This window comes from Neofelis nebulosa, chromosome 5 (genome assembly GCF_028018385.1).
Source record: "Neofelis nebulosa isolate mNeoNeb1 chromosome 5, mNeoNeb1.pri, whole genome shotgun sequence".
NCBI classification, from domain to species: domain Eukaryota; kingdom Metazoa; phylum Chordata; class Mammalia; order Carnivora; family Felidae; genus Neofelis; species Neofelis nebulosa.
The window spans coordinates 111,474,785-111,496,996 of record NC_080786.1 but is presented as its reverse complement, the minus strand read 5'-3'; the positions used below and the strand labels follow the sequence as shown (position 1 = coordinate 111,496,996).

Here is a 22,212-nt window from a genome sequence, read left to right as displayed (position 1 = left end):
TGTTGAATCTCTTGGACTGATTCTCCATCTAATTTTCTTACCATTTTTCATCTTTCTGAAAGATTTCCTTTATCTTCAAGCCTTCCTCCTACATTTTTATTCCATATTTCTTATTTATTTTCTTTTTTTGTTTCATGGCAACAAATTCTTCCCTTAGGTGTCTGAGAATATTAATTATAATTATTTTGAACTTTTTATCTTTTTGTTGTTTATTTGCTCTTAATGTGGGCACTTAACTGTGTATTCATATTGAAAAGAGATACACTAAAAAATTTACAGAATATTTTTGTGCATAAGTGAGGCCTGTTGATTAGTGGACTTCAGAGTAAGTTAACAGGATAGCAAGCTGTATTTACTATGCTCTCCCCCAAATGTCACTCTCTTTTGGCATTTCTCATAGGCCATTTTATTTTTCCAGAGAAAAGTTCAGTAGTCTCTTGCATACAATATGTAAGTCTGGCTCAAGACATTCCAAAAAAGGGACAGGAAAAGGAAGTGAGTCTCAACTTCTGTCCTATCTTCCCTGTGCCAGATTTCTTTGTCCTCTTCTTCTCTCCAGAGAATAAACCTTCAGTCTGCTGCCAGAAAGAGCAAGATGAGAGGAAGCAGTAATCAGATAGTTGCTTGGCTGTCTGGGCAGGAGATATAGCCCAGTGGGAGGCAGGAATGAGGCTAATCATTGTAAATATAAACTTTCAACCAATGTCCTTCTTTTAAACCCTCACTCTCTATACTACCTTGTGCTTCCAACTACTGAACTTTCTCAGAGTCCAATAAGCCAAACATCCTCCCCTGTTGTTAGCTTTCACCTCTGCAGAAGGCTAGCTCTGTCTTTCTGCTAATTACTTCTATCCACTTTCAACGATTTTCCATTTTCCAAAATGTTGTTGAAATCTCTCTACTACTGTTGTGCTCTCCCAATTTCATGGTCTTCATAAATTTATACACTTTTCAGTTTCCTTACTTCTGGTTTAGTGGCATTTTTGAGGCTGATTTGTCATGTTTAACCAGAAGTGTCATTCTTAAAGGATATAATTTTTGACACTTTAAGGAACTGAAAATATGCCTCACATGCTTCACTTAAAGATTAATTTTTTCATATGTATTTCTAAATATTTAAACTATATATTTAAGCTACATTTTTAAAAAATCACTAGATTTCATATGAAGAAATGGCATTACTTACCAACTGTCAAAGACATATACTGTTGAAACTGGTTTCCAGAAGTGGTTAGTTAGTCTGGCCTGAGTCTTGTGTATCTTTTTACCTAGTCCCTCTGAGGGTAAACGTCGGTATTTCTAAGGCAGCTAGTTAAATTTAGGAATTTTTAATACAATGGGCTTGTACTTATTCATAAAGCCACCTCATCTCTGTGGAAATTGACCATCAATTTGGCTTCTTCATTAGTGCCCAACATCAACCACATAAGGTGACTGCTCCCAGAAAACAAATAGTATAGTGCATTTCCTTTAGGATGATCTAAGAATTTGAACCTAACATTTAAACCTGACACAGTATGTTAACTAAAGCAGTTCATCTGTCATTTTTCTTTTTTCCTGTGCATGATTTGGAATTAAGTTTATTTTTTCTTCCAGAATTGGACAGTCCATATCCTTATAACCGAGCTTATTTCCAGACTTAATTTATGTCATGCTAGAGTTAATTAGCTTTGTAAACCTAGCATAAATACAACGCATCACATTGAACATGCTCTTAGCGCTATCATTTGCTAGATAACAAAATGAAACAGGTTTCTACATCTGCTTCCCAAAAGCCTTGATACTGGTGACAAGATACTACAGTAAGCCTTGAGGGATCTGCTAATCATATCCAGGCCTTTGCCTTAGGAGCATGAGCTGAATGTTGGCGAGTCTGTAATTGGACTCTTATGACCATCTGGCAGCTTCTGTGACATATTAGTGGCCTTGGCCCAGTTTCTAATTGGCATGTACCAGCATCAAACTGGCATGTATCTGTATCCACAAGACAGCTTAACTTTCTAAATAAGAGAGGTCATAATATCTTTCTTTTCTTCAGCTATGATGCAATTGCTTTTGGCAGGTCTTTTTGTTTTAACTGAGAAGAAGCTAAAATTTCAAGATTCCCTTCTTACTTTATTCCTGAACCTTTTGAATCTACTTTTCTACTAACTGCAACAGTCTAGAAACTGCTTGCTTGGGGCGCCTGGGTGGCGCAGTCGGTTAAGCGTCCGACTTCAGCCAGGTCACGATCTCGCGGTCCGTGAGTTCGAGCCCCGCATCAGGCTCTGGGCTGATGGCTCGGAGCCTGGAGCCTGTTTCCGATTCTATGTCTCCCTCTCTCTCTGCCCCTCCCCCGCTCATGCTCTGTCTCTCTCTGTCCCAAAAATAAATAAAAAAAAAAAAAAAAAAAAAAAACGTTGAAAAAAAAAAAGAAACTGCTTGCTTGTCCAAGCTCCACGTCTTGAAGAAATTATATATATATATATATATATATATATACACACACACACACACACATACATGCATATATACATATATACATCTGGATTCAGGCCATAGGCATTCTTAATCTGCAGGCTGTCTGCAAACTTTAATAGAAAGCTTCATCTGTAATCATTTTAAACAGAGCCAGTGGAGACAAGATTGTTTGAGTTAGTAGCTTACCAGCTTAAACTGAGTACTTTCTAGTTAGAATGGAAACTTAATCCAGGAAAAACTCAGAATAAGTTTTCACTTATATTTTATATCTTACTTGGCAACTTGTTTGAAAATGTTGCATAAAAGAACCAGCACAGGAAACATTTTATATTCCTGCTTATGATTAATAAATATGGAATCTGAGGCATTCTATTTTATAAATCAAAGTCTTGATCCAAATCTCCTGCTTTTCTACATTACACACACACACACACACACACACAAAACCTCAGGGTAAAAATAGCACTAAACTGTGTAGGGTACTCAGGGGTCAAGACAACAGACAAAATTGATTACTCAGAATGCCATTGTGCTGAGACTTTTGTCAGACCATCAGCAGAAACATTCATTTTGTAGTCACTATAGATAAGGCATTTGGTGCAGCTGTTTTTATAAAAGTATAAGTAAACGTGTCCTACTTCAGTTTTTCAATGCTTATTGAAAGAGGAAAGGAATGGGTAACAAAATAATAAACCAATGACTTGGAAATACAGGCTCACACTTTGCTAGTTCGTGGAAAATGCCAGTCACACTAGTCAAAGACTTTCTTACCACATCTTAATTTTAATCACATCTGTTTCTGCCAGTGTTTTACAAACCTGGCCACTGTCTTCAATCTTTTATACCCTGAACCACCACTTCAAACATACGTATACACTCACTCACACATTTTGACCTTTGTTCAAAGATTTTTCCAATCTCAAGTCATCTGCACTTTCCGATTTTCTCAAATTCTCTCAGCCCAGTATTACCAAGATACTCTGAAGAATACGTTCACGGCCTGGGTACTTTGGGGCACCTACCATTAGTTGACACCTCATGCTGCTAAGATGAAAATTTCCTCATCTGTATCTCTTTACAGCCTAAAGAATGTTTCTTAGCACAACCAAAGGAAACAAAAGAAAATGCCACCAAGACAAGGAAGAGAAGAAAGGTATTATTAATATTTTCTTACAATATCTTACAACCCCAGGTGATTTACCTCACATTTCTATATAGTGTACTTTGATGAGGCAATTATTGTAATTCCCACTTTAGAGATTGTAAGATTTAGTGAGGTTTGGTGACTTTCCTAAGGTGGTTAGTATTAAGTCTTTCTGTGGAGGTTAAAATAAATTCTTCAGATTCCTGTTTCAGTCTTGTGGAGGCACCATACATCTTTGTGCCCCACCTTTGTTTTCATTGTTTTTAGTAGACAGACATGGATTTCTAAATCTAGAAGGATCCCAAAGCTGTCCTGCTCACTGGCTCTGCCCAAGAAAAGAAATTTACCAACTTCCTTTTCATATCTATTTCAGTTTTTTAAAACCTTACATCCTGAAATACTAATAAAAAGAAAATAATAACTAGATGAAGGTAGTATAAGGCATTTCTGACTCTTAATTTGGAAACATAAAGCAAAAAGCTGTCCTTTCATTTTAATGCTTGCCTCTGAGTACATGGAAGACTGTACTGCTCCTGTACAGACTTTCTCATGGCTCAGCCTTGGAGAAAGCATAGTTAGCTTTGACCTTCCACCACAGTTGTGAAAACAGCAGTGTAATTCTCTCCCTGCCAAGAAGGTCTCCTGCAGAATTCAGCAGAGGAAATATGACGGGGATTAGAGGAAAGAAGATGGATTCAAACCAATTCCTTAACAGCAAGCTTTTAGAAAACTGAGGGGGGGTGTGCATATGTTTTCTTTGCTCACAAATGACAAAACAGAAAGATGGGCGATGCCAAATTGGCTGAGATTTGGCAAGTCCTTAAAGAAGTGACTTTAACTTCTCTTTGATAGCTTATACACTAATGGCCTTCAGGAGTGTTAAGTTCTTGGTGGCTCAAGGTCAAAACTGTAGCTAGATAGTTTAGCTTTGGCTGAAGTCATGCTAAAATGTGCCTACTGATGACATATTTTTAAAAGTTAACTCATTTGACAGAACTGACCATTCTTGGCAGTGGTATAGAGATGAGGATGTTGTGGAAAGAGGAGAAAGGGCTGGAGTAGGGGTGGGGAATGGCTCTTTGTGGATCTTTGGTGAAATATTAGAAGGAAATGAGAAGGGAAGTTTATGATGAAAATTAACTGAACAACTGTGTGTTCCTAGTACATTGCAGGCACTCAGTAAATGCTACACAAATGAGTCCAAATCAAAATAGATGCTGTAAAGTCTTTCCTGCTCTGCTTTTCGTGGGACCACTTCAAGATTCTCTCCCAAGACTTGAGGATTCAGAGTCTAAAGTCCCCCTTTGCAGTGGGCTCCAATGCTCAGATTACCCCTGTAGGTTTTACTTTAATCCCAGAAATCCAAATGGAGACTCGCGGCCTTAAAAATCAGGTAGCAAAAAATTCTCAAAACTCTTCTCTCCCAGGAATAAAAACCACCTAAAGATTAAAGAGAAATTTCCACAGCAACAAGATTTCTTGACTTGTGATAGAAAATAATAGAGCCCTATTATGGAGACTCCCACAGAAATTTCAGTTCTCCTGGAAGCCATAGACCAAGAACTACAAGGAGCCTTTTAGATCGCCCATTCATTTTTGAAAGCAGTAGTAGTTACATACAAAAAGTATTAAGTTTTTTCAAGCGTATTTATTAGAACTCACATTCATACTCAGCTTTCACCAAAATTTATGTGCAGTTTAAATACCAGAGGAATCAACCTATTCTAAGCTAATGCCATTTTAAAATCTCTCTTCCTGGGTTTTTTTTTCTTTCTTCCTTCTCATGTCTTAGAAGAAGATTACTGATGTTCTTGCAAAATCAGAGCCAAAACCAGGGACTCCTGAAGACCTACAGAAGCTGATGAAGGACTATTACAGCAGCAATCGCTTAGTGATTGAGTTAGAGGAACTAAACCTACCAGGTACAGCCAGACTTGTTTGGTTTTTTTCCCTTCTTTTTTTTTTTTTTCTGTACTGTTCTGAGGTTAGTCATGTAGCAAGACTCAGTGTTATTGATATCAATTTTCCTGATGAGGAGGAGCAAAAAGGTTCATGGCTACATCTCAGCCATTGAATTTGATGTATTTTCCACATGCTAATACTCCTTTCCTCAACCTAATAGTTTTAACTGTTGAATGGTTCCTTTATTAAGATGCTAAATGGCATTTGTTCAATCTAATAGAAAGATTTGTAATTGCATTTTTTTCAAAAGGCTACTGTTGAGTGTGCATTTTTTTAGCATTCTTCAAGGAGTAAGAATCCCTACTGGGTATAGAAGTTAAATTAAAATAAAGATAAAGCACGTATTTAAAAGTATAGATATGAAACGTTAATTTACTCATCTTTTATAGACAAGAACTTTAGCTTCAATAAGCTTTTAGTTTTGTTGTTGTTGTTCTTATCACAGATTTCTAGTTACAGTTTTGTGTTTATGGTAGTGTTTTGGGTTCCAGGCCAGACTTTCAAGCAAACTATCTAAAGATAGGGATAAAATTCTGCATTTTTAGCAAAGCTGACCCCTCACCCAAGCTGATTCTCTACTGTTGTTTGAGATCTACTGCCTTAGAATATTTATAATTAAGTTAAAGATATTGCAGAATTCTTGAAACAACTAATTTTAATTAATTTAGAAATTTCTGATACATCCTGGAACTCTTTTGGGTGGAGATTAAAGAAAAGAGATGTTATAAAAATCACACAAGGTTTGGGTGCCACTGTTTCAGATGAGCTATTTTTAGATTACTAGGGACATCTAATTACTGCTATTGGAAAAGGTCAAGGGTAGCTTGATTTCCCCTTTCCATTACAACTTTATGCTTTTTAGAGACTTAAGAAGCTGAAAAACTTCCCGTGCCCTGAATTTTTATAATTCCTTTGTGATGTGCTTTTGAAAACAAAATGCACATTGAATTTAGAGACAGGAGTGCCCCCTGCCTCTTTTCCAAAAGGAATACGCTTTAGGAAATTTAAGGAGTGCATTTCCACATGAGGGAGATCTGGAGTTTTAGACCCACAAAACCCCAACGGCTCCAACAGCAGTTAGAAACCACTTCTCTCTGGGTATAGTTCTTTTGAGGAGAGCTACGTCCTGACTGCTGTTTCGCAGGTACCAAGTGTTATAACAAAGCCTCCTTTCCAAGCTTAACTGAAGTTTGCCTCAATGGTCTTTTTCCTTATAGTTCTTTGTTAGAGTATACCTTCAACTTCAGAAGAATTTGTGAGATAGTAGGATCACTGCTACTCTGTATACTTATGGAACATCATAAATCTTAGTTTTCTAGTATTGTAGAGAATCAGAGGTCAGAAGAAACCTTTAAGAGTCATTTGAGTTGCATAGTGAGTTTACATTATATTATTACTATATTACAGTTCAGTTGTGTAGTTAAGCAAGAATGTGTGGCCATGGCTCGGTTTAGGAAGGAAGGAAAATGTTAAAAATACTTTTATAGATAAAAAGAACAGGTTTTCATTTTCAGTTAAGAAATTAGGCCATTCTGAGACACAGTGAATAAGGCATTGTAAGAACGTTCAGGGGAGAAGATCCCAGTAGGTACACTTATGCGACCAAGGACCGAGAGGAAGTCCACGATAGGTAAAAGGAGGGACACACTGTGGGTTATTTGGAACAGGCTCCAGTCAGGGGCATAAATATAAGTGGATATAGATCATAAAGGATTGTTCCTATTTGTTTGCCGAGTGTCTAAGGGTTTTGATTTGAGGTTATTTGTGTCTGTAGGGCAGGAACATGTCTTTTCAATTAATATTGTTCACTGTACATTGCAAATGTCATACACATGGGCACTTAATTAGTTTCGAGGCAGGAATCTCTTGGAGTTAACTCAGCTGACCTCCTGAGGGCTGCAGTGTGGTTTAGATCAGTGCTAAATGCCTGTAGGCTAGCAGCAACTGAATCACCCAAGAACTTAAAAAGCAAATCCCCAAGCCCACTCCCAAGGAATTCTGACTTACTAACAAAAGGAGTCCATCCCAGGAATCTATATCTTTTATAAAGTTCTTAGGGTGAGTCTGATCATATCCAGGCTTGGGAAATTACAGTTTTAAAGACCATGAAAGGCTCTACAGTTGTATAGGAAGTAATGTCTTTGAAGTTAATTACATAATATGAGTTATATATGCTGGGTCACAACATAAATGTCATTTAATTAAGTAATAGTTTACTCCTTGGCACTCTTCAGTGTTTATCGAAAACCTTTTTCCTGTAGAAAGAATTAAAATGATAAACATGATTTTCCTTTTTTATTTATACATCTCAGGTACAGAGTTAATAATGCTACATAATTGCTAGACCATGATAGTCCTTGGTTGAGCAAGACCCCTATATTTTATTTAAGTGTTATATTGTCTTTTACTGTGGTGCTGTGTTGTATTTTGATGCATTATTCCCACTCTTCCCCAATCCACACTCCTTTTTACATTCCCCATAGCATTCAGTCTAATGTGTTAATACATGTTTTTAAATGTGTATATATGCTTGTAAAATGTCATGTCATTGTATGTGTGTTCATTTTACAATTTATCTAAATGATGTGCTGAACTTCTCATTTTGTTTTTTTTCTCACTGAGACCTTTTTTGAGATATGCCTATCTGGCTTTATGTACATCAAGTTCATTGCTTCTAAATGCTACATAGTATTCCAATGATTTTATCTACCACATACTGGTCATCCATTTTCTTAGATACAGACACCTGGGTTGCCTTGTGCTCCCCACTATCACAAATGCTATCACAATGCTAGGAGAAAGATACTTGTATATGTCCCTTTATAGACCGCATAAGAATTTCTTTCCATCATTTACTCAGGAATGGGATTATGGGGTCATAGGGTGTATACAACTTAATTTTAGTACTTTCCAGAATAGCTATTGCCAGTTTATACCTCCACCTACATTTCACAAGAGTTTTATCACCCTACATCCTTGACAATACTTGGTATTATCCATCTAATAATTCCCATTCTAATGTGTGTGTAAAGTATTATCTCATCATTGCACTAATAGGCACTTCTATGATGACTAGTGAGTTTGAGCATCTCTACATAGATGTGTTAGCTATTTCCCCTTTACCTTTGTGTATTGCTTATTCCATAGATTTGAAAAATAAACATACTTCATTAGTCTGTTTCACTACTCTAAGAAATTATGGCTTAAAGATTAAAGTTTAAAGGTTAGAGTTTACTTGTTCTTGTTGCTGCTGTTGTTTTAAATACTGGACAACACTTTAAAATATATAATGAGCCCCCATTCACTAATGCTGTACATCCTTATTCATTTAATCTGTTTTGGTCATGTGTGTGTTGGCAAAATCCTCTACAAAGCATGTTTGTCATATTCTAGACTCCTGTTTCCTCAAAGCCAATGATTTGACTCATAGTCTTTCATCATACCTAAAAGAAAGTAAGTAAACTATGATTTTCTTTTAAGTTATTCACCAAGTTGTCATTACTTCATTAAATACTTCATTACTTCTCTTTTTGAGAGAAAGAGAGAGAGAGGGCATGACTGGGAAGGAGAGAGAGAGAGAGAGAGAGAGAGAGAATCCTATGAGGGGCAGAGAGAGAAAGAGAAGCAGGGCCCACCTGAAGTGGGGCTCATGTTTTATCTGAAGTGGGGCTTGAGCTCACCCAATGTGGGACTCGAACTCATTAGCCATGAGATCATGATCTGAGCCAAAGTCAGATGCTTAATGACTGAACCACCTAGGTGCTCAAGATCCATCTCTTTAAAAACTTCTAAAACTACCTTTAAAAGCAGAACTTTCTACCTAAAATGGATTTGAAATCCATTTTAAGGTCCATCTCTTAAGGTCCATCTTGGTACTAATTTCTGTTTATTTATGTTTATTCCTGTTTTTCTCTGGCTTTGAGAATTTGGGTTTTGGTCTCATTTTTGGTTTATAATAAATTAATATTAGTATTGGTCTAGGAATCCAGAGAATACTTGGTATTCTAGGACTTGGTATTCTAGTACCAGGTCCCTGCTGTTTGACCTGGGACAAGTCACTGTGTATTCCTCTGGGACTTGATTTTGTTATCTGAAAGATAAGGAAGTTGGACATGTGATGTCTATTCTAGCTGTGAAATTGTGAAATTGTGAAATTCTGTTCACATGCTCAGAACTGAGATCATGGCTGTTGCACAATCTAATTTCATCTTTTCAACATGTATTGTGGATAGCCAGTAATAAGCTAGATTATTCATATTAGGTAGTCATCTATTTGTGGCTGACAATGAAATAGTTTAGATATAAAGATTTAACATTTCGCTAATCATATTTAGCTAACTTGGCATATTGTGTGCTTTGTGTTATAAGTTAATGATTTTTCATTTTAATCTAATATCTAGAATAACCAGATAACAGAATCTACATGGTACTCATTATATTTTACTTTAAGTAAATACTAACAAAGAATAATTGGAGAATACGCAACTTTGGGGGCCCTATTTTGTTGTATTTAGAGTAATATTTTTCTAATGGTCTTTTTTCAGTCTGCCCTAAGTGGGTAAAACTTCGGAAAAATCATAATGAGAAGAAATCGGTCCTGATGCTGATCATCTGCAGCTCTGCCCTCCGGGCCCTGGAGCTTATTAGGTTGGATGCTTCACCCATTCATTTCATAAATGTTTTTTTGAATAACTGATACATGTCAAGCTGATATGCTCTGTATGCTAGAGATGTAACAATGAACAAATAAATATACATCATAATGTCAGGTAGTGTCAAGTTATATAAGACAAAATAAAGCATAGCGAAGGGATAGAAGGGAGTGGGGGGCTACTTTTAAAAGTGTTGTCACAGGAGGCTTTTCCAAGGAGAATGACATTTGAGCAGAGACATGAACAAAGTGAAGGAGAAAGCCAAGCAGATGTCTGGAAGAAGAGCATTCCAGACAGAGTGAACAGGAAGCACAAAAGGCGCTGGGACGCAATGTTACTGAAAGATTTTGAGCAGGGGAGTCACATGATCTGAATAATCATTCTAAAGGATCACTTTGGCTGCTTTGTGGAGAACACGCATTGTAGAGGGCAAGAGTCAAAGCAAGGAAATAATACGAGCAATAACCAGTTGGAAGAAATAATGGAAAAAAAGACCTAATTTAAAATAATAACAAGAGGGGCGCCTGGGTGGCTCAGTTGGTTAAGCGTCTGACTTCAGTTCAGGTCATCATCTCACGATTCACAAGTTCAAGCTGTGTGGGGCTCTGTGTTGACAGCTCAGAGACCGGAGCCTGCTTCGGGTTCTGTGTCTCCCTCTCTCTTTCCTCCTCCCCTGCTCATATTCTGTCTGTCTGTCTCTCTCTCTCTGTCTCAAAAATACGTAAACATCAAAAAAATTTTTTTAGTAAAATAAAAAAATAATAACAAGAATGGAACACCAGAGAATAAGCTTACCAAAATCTATATAAAGAAAATATTACACGGGGCGCCTGGGTGGCACAGTCGGTTAAGCGTCCGACTTCAGCCAGGTCACGATCTCGCGGTCCGTGAGTTCGAGCCCCGCGTCAGGCTCTGGGCTGATGGCTCGGAGCCTGGAGCCTGTTTCCGATTCTGTGTCTCCCTCTCTCTCTGCCCCTCCCCCGTTCATGCTCTGTCTCTCTCTGTCCCAAAAATAAATAAAAAACGTTGAAAAAAAATTTAAAAAAAAAAAAAAGAAAAGAAAATATTACACAAGCCACTCAGAAGATCTGGAACAGACAAAAAGGGTATACTATATTGTTGAATAGGAAGAGTTGATGTTATAAAGACATCTGTGTTACATAGACTAATCTACAGATTTCACAGATTGCCAGTGAAACTGCAATAGAATTGTTTTTTTAACTAGATAAGCCAAAGTTCAAAGTTTAAAGATAAGCTATAGTTCTAAGTTCATAAGAGAAAATACAGAATAAAAAAGAGCTGGGGAAATTCTGATAAAGAATATTAGTGAGAGGATACTATGCCTATAGTATCTATCAGATTACCAATGGATATATATTACAGAGTCTCACTAATCAAAACAGTATGGAACTGGCATATGCGTGATAAATCAGACCAGTGGAACATAATTGGAAGTTTAGAAACAGGCCCATATGCATTTGAAAATGTAGCGTGTGGCAAAGGTGACAAATCAGTAAGGAAAGATGGATTATTTAATAAATGGTGTTGGAACAACTACGTAGCCATCTGGAAAAGTAACTTTGGATCCATATCTCGCCTCTCATACCAAGATAAATTCCAAATGGACTGAAAATTTATATATAAAAATTATGTTTTAAAGATAATTTGTCAGTACTTTACTAGGTGCTTTCACATACCTTTTCATTTACTGCATTCTCGTAGAAAAAACAAAAAGGCCTCCTTCCACTGGATCGGTGGTAACATTGAGCTTTCGGAAAAGAGCCATCAGAGTTAAAAGGGGTTTACTGGGACTAGCCCTCTTCCAGGGCCAGGCTCTGTACCAGACTTTGACAGGAGATAAAGCAAAGGAAAATCCAAGTCCTGGAGAAAAATAAAGTGAGGTGCAAATGTAGACGCTCAGTAGCTATTTAGCATCTATTTTTCTAAATGAACTAATCTGATTATGAATTTAGAAAAGTAGTTTTTAAGTTCTTCCAATTCTCCTTTCCCCACAAGACACACACATTAACTTGCATCACACACCCTCTCAATAAAACAAGTGTTTCTTGTGACATATCTGCTCTAAATACAATTGATCTTCAAGACTCCACCTGCTTCTGGGGCAGTACTTGCTGGTTCTGAAATCATATTAGTTCATACTGACTTTTCAGCGTTCTAAAAACTACCACCACAGAATTCATTTCAGATTCAGACGTTGATGGCAAAAGAGGTTGGCCTGGAGATGACCTCCTAAAAACAAACTGTCAAATTGATTTGAGCTTTTACTGCACATAAATACTTTTCTGAAGGGCATAAAAGCACTATGTTGTCACACTTCATTTACCAATCCTGTGTTCTTCTGTGTCGTTCGTAATACTATGATATACTTCAAGGTTAGGTGATTTGCAAAAAGTGATTTCTGAGCTAGCACAACAAGCCCTATTCATAAAGACTAATGGTGAATAATTCTAGCTTTTCTAAGAATATCTGTTCTCTTGAGGACCATGAATTAACATTAAATATGTCCCCTAAACTGTCTTCCTAGTTAACCTTGCCATGGAGAAAGCTTATGTGTGAGTAAAAATCAAGCACAACGGAACGTGTATAGCATAATTCACTATCTTGCGAACTCATGTATTCCTACTGGTCAATAATATTTCTCAAAACATAATCATGATATATAAAGGAAAATAATATTGCTGAGCAGTATTACCTTGTTAGGTCTATTACCAAACATCAATTAAAAGATCGTTCTTTTATACTTTTATACCCGTTGATACCAGAAGCATTTCCACATGTAAAATTTTCACGGAAGTTTCACTCTGCAAAGTAGAAGGTGGGGGGACTGCTCTGATTGAAAGATAAGCCTTCTCCTCCCTGCCAGCTCATTCCCAGCAATCTGCCACAGCAGCCACACACAGCCTTTTGTTAGATGCCCTTGGGCTCCACAGAGCACAGTCTGAGATCACTGTTCTATGATATTTGTTGCAACTAAATTTTGAATGAGAACTATACTGCAGAGTTTAAAGATAAATTCTCTGCCAGGGACCTGAAATATAGACATTCTGTATTAACAAGTGAAGGGCAGATCCATATTTTTCAATTATCAAGGAAACCTAAGTAAAGCTAATCTTGTGTATGAGAGTTAGAAGCAACCCAGATACATCCTGAATAAAAAACTTCCTCACTTTCCTTCCAGAGTGGGGCTGACTTGAAAATCTCGGAATTTTTTTGTGTACACACACACACACACACACACACACACACACACACGCATGTGCTCATAGTTAAACACAGAAATGCCATATTCTTTTGAATAAAGCAAAACATAATACTTTAGTAGTCAAAGTGGCCTGCAATGGGTAAGTTTTCTTAGGCAATAATGTGTTTTTTTTTTCATTAGGTCGATGACAGCATTCAGAGGAGACAGCAAAGTTATGAAATTATTTGCAAAACACATAAAGGTAAGCAAGGGCCTGTGGTTCCTGATGGGCGATGTAAGTTATCCTTAAAGGCCACTCCCAGCTTTTTCTTATCTCCTTAGCTGATATTTTCTTTGTTCTTATATAACATATTTAACAACTATTCTGGTGTTCTTTGCACTCCCTGCTTCTGCATGCCCACCTGCCCCCACAACAGTCACAACTCCTCTGCGCGCCAAGATTTTTCTACAGAAGCTGAGAGCTGACCCCTGCATTCTCTGAAGATTCCCCAGTTTTATAGGGCAGTGCTTTTCTATCTTGACTTTAACTTTCATTGCCCTGGATGCTGAGCCTAAACAAGAGTAGCCCATTTGCTTTTTTACTTCCTTAACTTTTGGATAAAGTGCTCTAAATTGGCCTATGATTTGCACTTTCTAAAGACTCTTCTTTCCTCTCTTCTGTCTTGCAATAAATAGGTCCAGGAGCAGGTAAAGTTGCTGGAGAAGCGTGTTGTGCACCTGGGTGTAGGAACTCCAGGAAGGATTAAAGAACTCATTAAACAAGGTATGAAAAGAGGCGCTGATATGCCTACTTAGTACTGGGAGTTTGCCTTACCCCCCATGTGAGTTTAGGAAACCACATTTGTGATATAATGAAACCAGACTTCTGTGTTGCTTGGGGAGTTGGAAACTTAGCTTTGTGTCGGTAGAGCTAGCAAGCAGGTGTGAAGCAGTAGGGAATGGTAAGGATTGTGGCAAACTTCAGTACATGTGCCTACCTACACACAGTCAGATTCCACTTGCTTTAAGCAGGTTAGTGGATCCACAATTTCCACCAGTTTGCAACCTCTAGAATTTGTAGAGCTAGATGAGTTGATTATTTCTCTCTTAATTAATTGAATCTTGGTTCCCCAAGACTTCCATTTCAGTTGAGGGCTTATATATAAAACATGTTGAAACTAAAATGAGGTTTCTATGGATGAAATACGGGTATTCTAGAGTGTTTCTCCCAAATTCATTTCTCTTTTAGTATTTTACCCAGAAAGTATTCCAGACAACATCCACCGCTGGGTTTTTATAATTTGTTGGCTCTCTCAAAGTCAGTAACCTAAAACTTGTTAATCTGCTGATGATCTTATTACCTGTTTTACCTGCCAGACTGATTAAAGATTTCTTTTCAATACTCACTTCCAAATTACTTATTTAATATACTATTAGAACTCTGTTACAATTGGAACTAATCCTAGATTTTTTAATATATCTAAAAGTAATATGTTCATCAATGTAATAACTAATATAGAGATGGTCATTTGCCAAGAAGCAAACAAAAGCTTAAAATACTAGTGTCTCTTTCCAGATGAAAATCATCCAGGGTTAAATGAACCCACTATGTACAAAGGTCTGTGCAATTACAAAGAAGTGACAGACTTGCCAACCCCAGACAAGGAAGGGAAGCACAGTTTTTGAGTTCCTACTTGCACTGGTGCTATGCCACACACTCCTTTGTATCTCAGTAAATATTCATGGCACCCTTGCACGCTAGCTTTTTTTTTTTTTCATAGAAGAGAAAACTCTGAAGCTCTGAAGGATTAAGTGGCTATCCCACAGTCTCTTAGTCTAGGCGTTCCTAGTTCTAGAGGCTTTCCCCCTCAAAGAGCTCCTGATCCTTGAAAAGATAAATATACATAGAATGAGATTGACAAAATGAGGCACTAAATGCCAAGGACCAAATGAGCATCTCCAAGTCCTATAAGAGTGGAAATAGATTATTATGGAGGCTGAATCTGTATGGAAGGCTTTACAGAGAAAAGGGTCTTTAACTGATCTTTGAAGTATAAGGAGGATTAAAATAGGATCTTTGAAGTATGAAAATGTGAGAAAAACAGGAATAGGAGAATCACTGAATCAGAAGAGGGCAGGCAGATACACATGACTGAGATACAGTGTTAAGCTCTCATGGATTCAGACCTTCAGAGTCAAATCCCAGATCCAGCAACTGACCAGCTCTGTGACCTTGGCAAGTTACTTAACCTCTCTAAATCTTTTTCTGTATTCAGATGAGGGATAGTGATAGTATCTTCCTCCTGGGATTGATATGATAACAAAGTGCCAATAAAGAATTTCACACCCTAAGGACTCAATAAATGCTAGTTATTATTTTCATTAAAGAGAATAACTTTCTTGGTTGGAAACTTTGTGGGCTTTAGTAGCTGGTGATTGAACTCGAAAGGAAGTCAGATTGTGGAGGGAAGACTTTGAACACTAAGTTGAAGAGTTTGGATTTTTGTCTTGTAGACATAGGAGGGCATTGTAGTGAAGGAACAGATGAGAGGCACTCATAGCCTACCTGTGAGACCGTTGGAGAGATTGGTTGGGCAGCAGGAGGGTCCAGGGATGGACCCTGCCTCTCGCACAGCTCTTAGCCAAAGATTCACCTCACTCCCCCACCTCGAATCCAGATGGTTGTCTGTATGTCACCAGGAACCCCATGCAATAGGGCCACTCTTCTCCATATTTAAAAGAGAGAGAGAGAGAGAGAGGGAGAAAGAGAAAACGAAACTCTGCATACATATTGTTGAGATTTGATTTCTGGAGAGTAGTGAGGACTCAGTGTGAAAGCTTATTTCATTTAAGGGGTGAAAAAATCATTTAAGGATCTATTGATTTTTTATAATACTAATGAAAATAACTTTTACTTCTGATTCTGATTGGATGCGTGACTTAATATTCATTAACCACAGGTGTTAGGCTACATACAAAGCATTTAAAGAGACCAATCCCAGTCCTCTAGAAACTGGAAATGTAACAAAGCAATGGAACATAACTCGTTTTATGTAGCTGTTTATGACTTAAGATGTTTATATGTAAAATATATTAAGGAAAGTTTCCAGAGTTCGAAAGATATCCCATGACATGGAATCTGTACAATTATAGACAGAAGTATATTGTTTTAATCTAATAATAAAGCAGATTTTCTGACTATAAGAGCCTTTTAAAAATGCAAAAAAGTACAGAAAAGAAAATATATCACTTTAGAGAAAATCACTTGTTAGATAATACTGAATATATTTCCTTTAGTCTTTTTTCTATGCATTTATATACTTATTTTTGTAAGTGGAGATCATGCTATATATCATAATTTTATAACTTGCCTTTTCCACTTAGCATATCTTATGAGGACTTTCCTCATCATGAAATAGTCTTAATTTTTAATTTTTTTAAATTTTTTTATTTGTTTTTGAGATAGAAACACAGAGAGTAGGAGAGGGGCAGAGAGAGAGGGAGACACAGAATCTGAAGCAGGCTCCAGGCTCTGAGCTGTCAGCACAGAGCCCGACACGGGGCTCAAACTCACGAGCTGTGAGATCATGACCTGAGCTGAAGTAGGACGCTCAACCAACTGAGCCCCCCAGGTGCCCCTTTAATTTTTAATTTTTAATGGCTGTATAATATGTACATAATATTCGACTTGTTTTTACAGTTTTATCGAGATATGATTAACATATAACATTGTATTAGTCCAGTGTGTACAATGGAATGACTTTATACATATATAGCGAAATGATTACTACAATAAATTTAGTTAACATCAATCGCCTCAAATAATTATAAATTTTTTTCTTGTGATGAGAACTCTTAAGATATACTGACTTAGCACCTTTCAAATATACAGTACAGTATTAACTACAGTCACTGTGCTGTATGTTACATCCCCAGACCTTATTTACTTTACAACTGGAAGTTTTTACCTTTTGACCATCTTCATCCATTTTCCCCACCCTCTCCCTTTGGCATCCACCAATGTGTTCTGTATGAGTTAGGTTTTTTTAGATTTGACATATAAGTGAGATCATACAGTATTTGTCTTCCTCTGACTTATTTCACTTAACATAATACCCCCAAGGTCCATTCCTGTTGTCACAAATGACAGGATTTTCTTCCTTTTTATGGCTGAATAATATTCCCCTGTGTGTGTGTGTGTGTGTGTGTGAATTTTCTTTATTCATTCGTTGATGAATACTACAGGTTGTTTCCATGTCTTGGCTATTGTAAATAACGCTGCAATAAACATAGTGGTGCAGATACCTTTTTGAGATAGTGAGTTTGTTTCTTTTGGGTATATACCCAGAAGTAGAATTGCTGGATCATATGGTAGTTTTATTTCAATTTCTTGAGCGTCCTTCCATGCTGTTTTCCATAGTGACTGTATCAATTTACATTCCCACCAACAGTGCACAATAGGTCCCTTTTCTCCACATCCTCACCAGCACTTATTATTTCTTGTGGGGGTTTTTGATAATATGATTGATGATTAGTGATGTTGAGCACTTTTTCATGTACCTATTGGCCATTTGAATGTCTTTATTGGAAAAGTATCTATTCATTTCCTCTGTCCATTTTTAAATCAGATTAATTGGTGTTTTTTGCTGCTGATTTGCATAAGTTCTTTATATATTTTGGATATTAACCCCAAGTTATATTGATTTTTAGTAATTAGATAGGATACCTGGATTATTTCTAAATTTTTGCTATTATAAATAATACTGCAATGATCATCTTTGCAAGTAACTATATTTAAGTTTATTTCTTTTTTTAAAAAAAGATTTTGTTTTTAAGTAATCTCTATACCTAATGTGGGGCTCATACTTAAAACCCCAAGATCAAGAGTCACATACTCTACCAACAGAGCTATGCTGGTGCCCATTAACTACATTTAAGTTTCTGATGTTTTTATAGTGATATGTCATAGAAAGAAAATTATTTCATCAAATAGTAAGCATTTTAAGCTTCTATTATATAATGCTGTAGTGCCTTCCTGAGAGACTATCTGTGTGCTCTCCCACCAACAGTAGTTATTTTTAAGGGTAGACTACCAACCCATTGTCCTTCTCAATTTATCATTTTTAATTTTGCAGAGGGAAATTTAAATAGGAGTCATTATAATTATAAGAAGAATGAAAAAGTCTTTTGGACAGAAGGGGAAATACTGAAATAATCACAGAGAAGAGTTGAGGGGAAGCGCTGCAGAGGAAGGCTTCAGTTATGTTTCCACATGTCACATGAAACAGCTTGGGGTAGTGGGAAAAACTAACTGTGACCAACTCTAAGACCTCTGAGGAACAGATAATAGCTGAAGTCCCCTCCAGCCCCACATTCCATAATTGTCTCTAGATAGATAGGAAGACAGAAATGGAGTCCTTAAGTGGTTTGCTAGTCTTCTCAAAGAGTAGCACACTTTGAATAGAACCCATTCATATTTACCTCCTTTTCTGCCTAAAATTCAACCTCAAACCCCAGCCTCATCCTTCTGTCCATTCACCTTCTCAGAGTCATTCAGACTCCATTGGATTCATTTCCTCTGAAAGGCCACACCTAGATTGCAGGATCCATCTTATCAAATTCCTGTCAGGAATGAGACTTCACCCTCTGGGGCTTCATGAAACAGTCTTGGGATTGATTCTCTGCCAGGATTTGAGCAGTTGACGAGCTTAGCAGCTTCTCTGCTTCCCTCAGAATCAGTGATAAGATTATAAGGAAAGCAATCTCCGAGTTCTGCATTTGTTTTCCATCAGGCGAGGGCTGCACTTAGTGTGCAGAGATTAGTTGCTGGGGGAGAGGACAGCAAATGAGGCAAAAAGCAACCTGGAGACTAAAAAGTCATTTGGATAAGCTTCTATCATAAGGTTTTGCTGTAGCAACTCTCTCTCTCTCTCTGTCTCTTTCAGGTGGCCTTAATTTGAACCCCTTAAAATTTCTGGTTTTTGACTGGAACTGGAGAGATCAGAAGTTGAGGAGGATGATGGACATTCCCGAGGTACCGTGTAACCAGCCTTTAATCTTTTTTTCTTCAGCTTGAGCTTAAGTTCAAACACAGTAATAAAGTCATTGACATCGGGAGCCAGCAAATTCTGGCCATTGAAATTCTTTCTGTCTTTTAACTCTGAAGTAACTGCAGTTATAAAGTCCATCTCACCCCTTAGACCTAACTGTATCCTTTCCATGTCTTTTGTAGGAATCAGCTTTGTTTCTTCATTAAATGACCAATGGCTTCTGCCCCACTGGGGACCACATCTGTACTGTACCTTTGAGAAACAGGAAGCTCTGGAGGACTTGGCATATTTTTGTGTGCCTTGCTTTAGAGACATAGTCATCTTTGTCTTTCATCTTTACAGATGCGCTAGGGAGTGAGAGCACAAACTTGCCTCATGGCCTTCATCTCCCATACCCAAAACCTCACTCACTTAATATAGAGGACTATTTTGGTTTGGGGTAGGGAAATTATTTTGCTGTCTCAGTGAATTAAAACTGGTTGAATGCCTTTGTGGCCACATAAGCATTAGCTTATTATATATTTATGAAAGTAATCTAGTATCATCAAAATATGAAAAATTGATTTTCCACCTACTGTGTACCATGGAGCTAATTTTTCAAGCTAGCCTGATGTTTAGAAGTATCTGTTGGAGAGAAAAGGGTTTGTGCAATAATTAACATGACTGCCAGTCACCAACCATCATGGCAGTAACTATCAAAGAATTGGAAATTAATTCTCCAAATGTGCTGAATGAATTAATTTACCACATAAAACTATATATAGCCCCAGAATGACCAAACCTGATTATGATTAATCAGTGAGTTATATCAGATATCAGTACAAGTTAAAAGACAACTTTCTCAGTTTCCTATACACACACACATCCTGTCCCCTGAACTGACTGGGTTTTTTTAAAACCAGTTTAACAAATTTGATGTTAGGCACATGAGGCCATATTTAATTATTTCAGTTATAATATTAAATCTGAGTAATCCACCATGAGTTTTCTAATTATAAGAAATTGTGTCAAAAAACCACCTTTTTATCCATAGTTATTTTTATTATGTTGATGTCATTCTTATCAGTTATCCTATATTGAAATATGTGTGTAATCTAGGCATACTTTGGGTACTTTGAAACATCTTTGTATAAGATTTTTTTTAATGAGATTTTATTTTGAATGGTAACAAAAGGGCACTTTAATGAAACTGATGTTTTGTTTGTTTTTTTTTTTAATTTTTTTCTTTAATGTTTATTTATTTTTGACAGAGAGAGAGAGAGACAGAGCATGAGTGGGGGAGGGGCAGAGAGAGAGGGAGCCACACAATCCGAAACAGGCTCCAGGCTCCAATCCGTCAGCCCAGAGCCTGACGCGGGGCTCGAACTCACAGACCGTGAGATCGTGACCTGAGCCAAAGTCAGACGCTCAACCGACTGAGCCACCCAGGCGCCCCTGAAACTGATGTTTTATATAGTATCTCTTCCTTTACTTAAGTAAATATTTCAACTCTGAATAGAACACAGGTTAGGATTTTTGCCCTCCGTAACAGCTATCTAAATACCAGGATGTCCAGATGGTTGAATTTATTCACCAAGACCATCTTTTCTTGATCTTAACCTCTTTTTCCCCCTCTTGTTTCTCTTTTAGATAAGAAAGGAGGTTTTTGAACTTCTGGAAATGGGAGTCCTCAGTCTGTGCAAGTCAGAATCTTTGAAGCTGGGCCTTTTCTAAGTCTGGGTCCTATGAAAATTCCAGTTTTTATGGGATTTGCATCTCATTTAATAGCTCTGGAATATTGCAAGCACTCAGTAAATATCAGCTATTGTTTTATTATGTTAACTGCATCACCAGATGAATCACTAGAAATTTTTGATGGAGATTCTTTGACAAAACTGAAGCTGTCCTTTGCCAACCTCTCTGTAAAATAAAGTATCACCAGCTTGTGTGTGATTTCTTTTTTTTTTATTTGAGCAGACTGAGTTTTTTTTCCACCCACTGGGCTCTGATGTTACTGTGCAGGAGCAGGGAAAGAGCAGCTGGGCAAACCTTAGACAAGCCCCTTCCCTCTCTGAGCCTCAGTTTCATCGGCCTCAAAATGGGAATAATGTCTCTGAGGACTGTTGAGGATTCCATGTGATGGTACTCATGGAACAGATTTCTAAACTAAAACCTGGTCTCAAGGTGAAGGGTGGCCGCAGTAGTGGTTGAAAGAGCTGGAAGTGTTTTTGTGGCACTTTGCAAACGTATGAGAGACAACAGTGTAACTACAATTGTCTTAATTATTGTTTAACTTTTTATTTTAAAATAATTTCAGATTTACAGAAAATGTCTGTAATGCCTGGGGAAGCTATCTGCATAGCAGTTAAAGAGAACTGAAAGCAAGGGCTTAAAAAAAATCACTGTCTGAAATGTCTGATGATACCACAGTATAACAGCTGCTAACAAATTGTCATATCCATATCAATCTAGAAATGTGTGTCTCAGCCAGGGCATTTTTCCCCCCCAGGGCCATTTGCACTGTCTGGAGACATGTTTGGATGTCACAACTGGGGGGAAACTTCTAGCACATAGTGGGGGGGTTATGACTGGCATTAAGCAGGTACAAGCCAAGGATACTGCCCAACATTCTACCATCCTACAGGACAGCCCCACAATAAAGAAATATCTGGCCCAAAATACTAATCAGTTAAGGAAGTTACTGAAGTTAAGGAACCCAGTTCTAGAAATTTGAAAAGCAGAGTATATGAAGTATATTTGTAT

The 22,212-nt window shown here is 37.4% G+C and overlaps 1 protein-coding gene across 3 annotated transcripts in view; it reads left to right on the top strand.

Annotated features, from left to right (window-relative positions):
• The window catches only part of CMSS1 (cms1 ribosomal small subunit homolog), a 383,233-nt gene extending 361,838 nt beyond the window's left edge, over positions 1–21,395 (top strand). For 2 of the 3 annotated variants that reach the window (XM_058731626.1, XM_058731628.1), the window contains 8 exons: positions 3,542–3,613; positions 5,397–5,526; positions 8,960–9,019; positions 10,111–10,213; positions 13,622–13,682; positions 14,117–14,204; positions 19,366–19,454; positions 21,100–21,395. In XM_058731626.1, the coding sequence (XP_058587609.1) occupies positions 3,542–3,613; positions 5,397–5,526; positions 8,960–9,019; positions 10,111–10,213; positions 13,622–13,682; positions 14,117–14,204; positions 19,366–19,454; positions 21,100–21,183 (687 nt within the window). In that variant the 3' untranslated portion in view covers positions 21,184–21,395. The remainder of the gene's footprint in view (positions 1–3,541; positions 3,614–5,396; positions 5,527–8,959; positions 9,020–10,110; positions 10,214–13,621; positions 13,683–14,116; positions 14,205–19,365; positions 19,455–21,099) is intronic. The other variant, XM_058731627.1, reaches the window with a different exon arrangement.
• The last annotated feature ends 817 nt before the right edge of the window (positions 21,396–22,212 follow it).